This window comes from Heterocephalus glaber, unplaced genomic scaffold, assembly GCF_053883595.1.
Source record: "Heterocephalus glaber isolate CG9 unplaced genomic scaffold, H.glaber_assembly_v1.0 deba00001613, whole genome shotgun sequence".
Lineage (NCBI taxonomy): Eukaryota > Metazoa > Chordata > Mammalia > Rodentia > Bathyergidae > Heterocephalus > Heterocephalus glaber.
Genome location: NW_028258384.1, coordinates 27734435 through 27742352, shown reverse-complemented (window position 1 = coordinate 27742352; position 7918 = coordinate 27734435). Strand labels below are relative to the sequence as shown.

General features: G+C 46.1%; 1 protein-coding gene across 9 annotated transcripts; it reads left to right on the top strand.

The window, feature by feature from the left end:
* The first annotated feature begins 1554 nt into the window (after positions 1–1554).
* On the top strand, positions 1555–6138 carry Armcx2 (armadillo repeat containing X-linked 2). 9 transcript variants are annotated; one of them, XM_004872559.3, is made up of 4 exons: positions 1556–1693; positions 2281–2340; positions 3264–3293; positions 3677–6138. In XM_004872559.3, exon 4 carries the CDS (start codon positions 3803–3805, stop codon positions 5741–5743), a length of 1941 nt encoding a protein of 646 aa, XP_004872616.1. In that variant the 5' UTR covers positions 1556–1693; positions 2281–2340; positions 3264–3293; positions 3677–3802; the 3' UTR covers positions 5744–6138. The 9 variants fall into 9 exon arrangements, with proteins under 9 accessions (XP_004872614.1, XP_004872616.1, XP_021106134.1 ...); XM_021250475.2 differs by having other exon boundaries at positions 3264–3333; XM_087196677.1 differs by having other exon boundaries at positions 1571–1744.
* Positions 6139–7918: the final 1780 nt, after the last annotated feature.

Below are 7918 nucleotides of genomic sequence, written 5' to 3'. Positions count from 1 at the left end.
TGCACATAAAAAAGTTGGAAATCTTTAGCAGTGGCTAGGATAGAAAAGATGGGAAAAAGACCTTTCCTTGTATACCTTATATAATTCCTTGTTGTTTTAAAATTGTTTGCAGTGCTAGGGATTGAACCCAATACCTTGCACATGCACTTAGACACACATAGAATCACAAACAAAATCTTGTGAGTTAATACAATTCCAAGTGGTCCACAGAGTTGGACTGATGAGAATACATACTCTCAGTTAATTAGTGTGGTCTGTGGAGATTATTCCTTGGGCCTGGACATGTATTTGGCTGAGAGGGGAACCGAAGGAGATGGAGACTGAAAAGCAGTGACCTTGCAACAAGGCTAGCCTCTTCCTCGGTGACCTATAGTTAGAGGCCAAAAATCAGAGGTCCAGCAGGCTGCACCTCAGGCAGGTGGTAGTAGCACACAGAGTGTTAGGAGTAACTTTCACCAGGGCACTAACAATGAATGAGAGACAATAACCAAGCCTAGGAACTTCCCCCAGCCATCATGTTTTTCAGACTTCATGAAAATCCTCAGCTGCAATGGCAGGTGGAAACAGCAATCTGTTCTATACTTATGGGAATTTGAGGGAGGATAGGGGCCAAAGGTATTAATTCAGGTCGCCACCTTGGCTACCTGTCCATGTATATATTTAGAGTAAGCAACAGATTCAGGTGTCTGAATGCAGAGGATGAAAGGCTCTGGAACATGGGAGGCATAGGAAGACAGCACTTTCCCCCTCTCTAGACAGGGCAGGGAGAATTTGATAAACTAGAATCCTATCCAGGAACAGGTGTTCAAATCTATCATGGTTACAGCCATCAAATTTCAGGAAGGTCAAACAGAATTCAGCATTGCTTTAGCAATGCTAAATAAATATGCTTCTTTAGCAGAACAAGACAAGATCATGTATTTATTCAACTTAGAAGCTGTTCCAGAAGGAGAAAAAGTAGCATATCATTTGTCCAAAATAAGTAAGATTGGATAACTAAACATCTCTCCATGAATCAATTTATAGATCATATGAAAATATGATAATCTTGTTACAAGAAATATTTTAGATGTGCAAATACCTTAACATGTTCTGATAACTATTTCCTATGTGGTAAATAGAATTCATTTTTGATGTGGCAAAAATTAACCGCAACTAATAATGCCTTACAATGGAAATGGAAAAAAGATTTTTACAAAGCATGCCCACCTTTTTGTTGTTGTTGTTGTTGCTGTTTCCTACACTGAAATTTTGTTTTATTGTGTTTTTACTTTAAAAATCAAGCATGGTGATAGCTTTTTTAAAAGATCGGGACTATTCATCCAGTAAAGACCTGACCTCTATTCCCTGTCTCCTTTCTGACACCAGAAAAAGGCAAATTCTTTCAGGGAAAAGGGACTGCTTTTGACCTCCAAACTACAAAAGCAGAAGAATGAGTGACAGGACCTGATGTGGTGGAGTGAGGTGGGAGAGGGGATAAAGGAAGGGGCTCCTATTCTTGGTAGGAGTAGAAACAGGATCCAAGCTTACTGGCGAGGCGGCTCTCACGTGACCAGGAGCTGACGTGGGCAAAAATACTTAAAGCTCTGACCGCCGTCCCCCGTCCTCCTCTGGGTACCAACTCTATTGTGCGGCGCACAGCCGCACATTTAACCCAGGCAAGGAGGAGGAGAAGGAGAAAATTTCCGGGCAGGTTGGTGTGAGGGTGGCCGTGGCCTGGGATCCCTAAGTAAGAATAGCCTAGGTATGCTAGAGTCCGAGGCTGCGGGCGCCTCTGCCTTTCCCCTCGGGGCTGCCTTTCCAGACCCTGGGCACTCAGAAGCAGTTCATTTCGGGAAGAGGGGGAGGGGGAACGAAAAGACTGATAGACTGAGAGGAATTTGCTTACTGTCCTCCCAGCCGGTGTTTTTTGGGTTTGTTTTTGACACTCAGGCCCGCACTCCACATCCCTTCCTGCTTTGAGAGGAGAGAAGAGAAATAAACGTGGCAGCACATATAAGGCCACAGGGGAGGTTGGGAACCGCTGATGGGGGGTGGGGAGCATGGAATTTTGAAACAAACCAGACGTTCGCTCCCACCCTCGTTTTGCATGCACCTCCCTACCACAGTCCGTGCATTCCCCCCCCCCCCCGACCTCTGTCATTTGGAGGACTGGGAAATGGGTGTGCCAGCCTTTATAGGAGAGGTGGCGGGTTTGGCGCTCTCTGGGCTTCTCAAGAGAGGGAATGCTGACAGAATCTGGTACAAAACCACCGTGTTAATTCCCAGACTTCTTTCTAGACATCTCCGATCCACCTAGCCCTTCATCTTCGTCTTTTCTATCCTGGAAAAGGAATTCGGGTATGCAGGAGGGAGAAATGGCGATTATCAGAGGTTTGGGGTGGGGAGTGGGAGGCGGAGCCCATAGTGAAGAAACCATGGAAAATCACGACCCTGAAACCGAGAAGACAAGATGTTGGGGCTCTTCATATGCAGGCCAATGGGAGGCCTGGGGGATAGAGAGTGAAAAACGGTTGACTATGGTGGGGAACACTAAATTGTCTGGCAAGAATCCCCCATACCGCGTCCCATCCAGCTTTCCCCGCACCCTCGCCTCACACCCCGCCCTCGTTAGGTACAGGAGAAGAGGTGGGGCAGTGTATCTGGGAGAAATGGCGGCCAGGGGAGGGGCAAATGGAAAGAGCGATTGAGTGCCTGGGGGACCTTCGCTGGGGGGTGGGGACTAGGGTGGCATGGAGGAATGAGAACAGAATAAATTGGGAGGTAGACATCGTTTGATATCATTGTGTGTGAACACTAAAAGAAGTACTGGGATGCTTGTCCTGGGTGCTGGTATATCTACTAAGCTCTCAGTCCCCAATGTCGCCAGTCTATTTGTCTGCCCTTCAATCTGTCCTTAGCATGAAGATGTAATTGAACTAAAGGGAGGAGAAACAGCCCTGAATCCTTGGAGGTCAGTGTTGAAGTTGGAAACTGTCTTGCTGTCTTGGGACCCATGCTGTGGATGTGGCAGAAACCAGAGAAGACTCTAGGACCAGAAGCTGCTCCTCCTCCATCTTCCTTCTCTTCCTATGGCCTTTTTTGGTGCAGGGAAAGGGACGTGGCATATACTTTATTAGTTAATAGTTTCAGGAGTTAAGAATAGGGAGGAAAAGAGGAACCCTGAGAGGGAGAAACTGTACACCCAAGAGTGCCAATCAGCAAACAAACCAGAATCTGTTTGCCAACCACTCGCAAACACACTTTCTGTGTTCTGTCCACAGGTCTCACTTTTTGGCTCTGCGAAACTGCAGGTGCGTGGAAAGAGCAAACTGTTCTTGATCCCAGAATTTGGTATGTGCCTAAACACCATATAGGGATCTTTGGGTAGGTGGATATGGTGGAGAGACATGAGAACTGAATATGAGATTTCCCTTCACCACTAGCTTTCCATACGTTCTCTCATCTCTCCCATTTAGGGGAGAAAATTATAGGTTTTACCACTGAGAGTGCAATCTGGGCTTACAGATATAACTTGGTTTATTAAATCTCTAAGTCAGCAAATTTAGTTCTCTGCTCCTGTTTCTGGGTGCTAGCCCACCAACTAGGCTCTGTGTCCCCCAACTCTCCTCTAAGTAAGCCTGATTAGACACAGTGAGCCAGTACCCTAAGCCTCATTTCTAACATTTACTCCTAGGTCCTGCTCTGGCAAGTTGGCAGTTTGGCAGAATTTGCAAGCCTGAAGCCTTGCCTTGACGTGCGTTCACACTGCTCAGGCAAGCTAGTTCTGCATCCTGGATCAGAGAATCACCCCAGCTGCACCATGAGCCGTGTTCGGGATGCTGGCTGTGTAGCAGCAGGGATAGTGATTGGAGCTGGTGCCTGGTACTGTGTCCACAAATACACCAGGGGAAGAGACCAGAAGAAGAGGAGACTGGCGAAGCCCAAGAACCAGGCTGTGGCTGGGACTGGAGCCAGGGCTAGAGCTGGGCCAAGGGCTGGATTCACAATTGACCTTGGGCCAGGATTCAATCCCCCAACCACAGTTTATGCTGGGGCAGAGGACAAGGTCCAGGATGAAGCCCCTGCTCTTGACATGGCTGGGGCTGAGGCAGTCGCTCCAGCTTCATCCAGCACTGAGGCTCGGAGTGAGGCAGAAAGTCTGGCCCAGAAGGCAGATGGGGCAGGGATTGGGCCTAAGACTGAATTAGTAGTAGGGGCTGCAGTGACCTCTGCAATGGCACAACCTCTAGGGGTGGCAAAAGCTCCCACAGCTCTAGAAGGTTCTGCAGTAGCAGAAGCTTCTAAAGTAGCAGAAGCTCCCAGAACAGCAGAGGCTCCCAGGGCAACAGTGCCTCCAGAGGTAGAAATGCCTCCTAAGGCAGCAATGTCTCCCAGGGCAGCAGTGTTGCCTCCAGGGAAAGCAGTGTCTACTAAGGCAACAGCAGCCACAGAGACTGTGGAGGCTCCTGGAGAGGCAGCACCTATTGAGGTGGCAGAGTGTCCTGGAATGACAACACTTGGAGAGGTAGCAGAGACTCCTGTGTCCACAACACCTGCTGGGGCAGCAATAACTGCCAGGGCTGCAGAGATTCCTGGGACTTCAGGGTCTACTAGAACAGCAGCTGTTAACAAGAAGGCAACCCCTGGAGCTCACACTGGGGCTATACCTAAAGCTGGGTCAGCCACTGGAGCTGTACCTAAAGGTGGGGCCAAGGGTGGAACCAGGTCTCAGACTGGAGGCAAGGGCAAGAGCAAGAAAAGCAAAGCTGAAGTAGATGAATTGGGGATGGGCTTCTGCCCTGGTGATGGAGCTGCAGCAGCTGCTGCAGCCTCTGCTAATGGGGGATATGCTTTTCTAGCAGAGGTCCCTGATTCTGAGGAAGGGGAGTCCGGGTGGACTGACACAGAGTCAGATTCAGACTCTGAACCTGAGACCCAACATAGAGGGAGAGGAAAAAAAACAGTTCCCATGCAAAAGAGCCCCTTTCCTTATGAAATTGATGAGATTCTGGGTGTGCGAGATCTCAGGAAGGTCCTTGCTTTGCTTCAAAAATCAGATGATCCTTTCATCCAACAGGTAGCTTTGCTCACTCTGAGCAACAATGCCAATTATTCATGCAATCAAGAGACAATTCGTAAGTTGGGAGGCCTCCCAATTATTGCAAACATGATCAACAAAACTGATCCTCACATTAAGGAAAAAGCCTTGATGGCCATGAATAATCTGAGTGAAAATTATGAAAACCAGGGCCGGCTTCAGGTATACATGAATAAAGTGATGGATGATATCATGGCCTCCAACCTGAACTCTGCAGTACAGGTAGTTGGACTAAAATTTTTAACAAACATGACTATTACTAATGACTACCAGCACCTGCTTGTCAATTCCATTGCAAACTTTTTCCGTTTGTTATCTCAGGGAGGTGGAAAAATCAAGGTTGAGATTTTGAAAATACTTTCGAATTTTGCTGAAAATCCAGATATGCTAAAGAAACTTCTTAGTACCCAAGTGCCATCATCATTTAGTTCCTTGTATAATTCTTATGTGGAATCAGAAATTCTTATTAATGCCCTTACTCTATTTGAGATTATCTACGACAACCTCAGAGCAGAAGTATACAACTACAGAGAATTCAACAAAGGTTCCCTTTTTTACTTATGCACTGCATCTGGAGTGTGCGTTAAGAAAATTCGAGCTTTGGCAAATCATCATGATCTCTTGGTGAAAGTGAAAGTTATAAAATTAGTGAACAAGTTCTGATTACTGTATGCTCTTAAAAGATGAAATTTCTTAGTTTCATGGCCTGGAAATATTGAAAATTTAAAGTTACCGCGTTTTCATTTGCTTATTTGGTAAAGGGATACTTTCAGCTGCCAGTTTTGAATAATGTATCTTCCAGAGTGATTTTATCTGTGACAGTCACCAGCTTTAAACTAAACTGTCTTATGAATACCAAATAGTCGTCTTGTACTGAAAATACATTGTGTCTTTAATCATGCTTCTTGGATGGGATATTTTTACTGGTTCCTCTGTGAATTGACGGCATATTTGTCCATTATAAATGGCCTACTCTGCTATTATTTGTTTTGACTTGAATTTATCCACCAAAGACTTCATTTGTGTATCATCAATAAAGTTGAATAGTTCAAATTTTTAAAAATGTTCTTATTCTTGAGTTTAAAATCTAACAACAGATAAGGACATAAACACAAAAGGATTACTAACAGTACCCACACATGTACATGCTCTTTGTCAAATATTTGCCATCTGGCTAACTGAAGTAGAGCTTGCTAAGGAAGCTTCAGTGAAGAAGGGCATACTTAAGTGGGCCTGAAGGGCAGTCCAGGAGGGGAAATGATTGAAAGAAAGGCATGAAGGTGGGAAATATGTGCCCATGTTAGAAAATCAGTTTGCCTAGAATGGAAGCTGTGAGGAGAGATAAAGGTGGTAATTTAAGGTGAAGAATTTTAAGGAAAATTTTGAGTTCCAAGCTGAGATACTGAAACATTATCCTGCCGTATTCTGAGTCACTGGATATTTTTGACAAAAGGAAAAATAATCTGACAGCAATATGCAAGATGGATTAGGACTGCCATAGGGTTAGTGGTAAGGACTGGAAGTGAGAACATTTCTTAGAAAGTTATGATAAACCAAGCATGAGATGATGATTAGTGAAATGGGGTGGTGGCTAAAGGAACTGTTAGGTTATGTTGAGTGTAAGAGACTAACAAAAGCAAAAACAGACCAAGAGCTGTCACTTTACACCTGATTATGGGTCCACAAGGAGAGAGAATTATGTGATCTGGTGCAGATTCTGACAGGCAAGGGCCCGTTTGGACAACTGTGAGGACTGCATAATCATTAAGAAGTTCCCGTTTGGACTGAGACAAAAAATCAGTGTGGCTGAAAAAATGGCTCAGACCAGTGGTTGGATTCCTCTGGAAGGGGAGCACTGGTGAGGATTTTCTTGGGGCCCTCTTCCCCACTCCTGATTTCACCTAAGAGCAAGGACACTATATCTTCCTTCTTCACCTCCCTGGTCCACTGAGACAATGAAAAAAAAATGGGAAGGGTCCCCAAAATTTCACCATACCCAGACTGCATTTCTGACAACTTTCAAAAAATCATTTTTGTGCAAGTTTATAATAGGCTATGGCAGGATAGAAATAAGGACTCCTAGAATGGGGGCATATAGAAAAGGAATAGATTGGCATTACATATTGGTTTAACTTACCAGGAGAGCAATTGGTTAATATTCATTGTTTAAAACAGATTTTAAGTGTTCTAACCACAAAAAATAATTGTGTGAAGTACTGAATATATTAAACAGTTCAATTTAACCACTGAATGATGTTTACATGTATTAAAACATGTTGTGGAGGCAGGTTTGCCCACGCCCTACCGAGGTCCCCAGTTGTGCAGAATATGCCGAATTAGGCCGGTGCACACAGGAAGGTCTGTGCACACCCTACCGAGGTCTTCAGTCATGCGGAAGACACTGAATCACCCCGCTGCAGACAGGCAGCCACCTGGTTCCACACTACAAAGACGCAGAGGACACCAGACCACCAGACCAAGGTACTGAGTCCCGCTGTTCCCGGCCCAGAGGTAGGGGCTTCCAAGCCGTCATCCCACTGTTCCTGGTCCAGAGGAAGGGGCTTCCAGGTCACCATCCCTCCCGCTGCTCCCAGCCCAGAGGAAAGGGCTTTTGGGCCACCTTCTGTCCTGCTGCTCCTGGCCCAGAGGAAGGGGCTTCCAGGCCACCATCCTTCCCACCGCTCTTGGCCCAGAGGGAGGGGCTTCTGAGCCACCATCCCACTGCTCCTGGTCCAGAGGAAGGGACTTGCCAGGCACCATACCTCCTGCTGCTCCCAGCCCACAGGAAAGGGCTTTTGGGTCACCATTCCTACAACTGCTCCCAGCCCCTGTCCCACC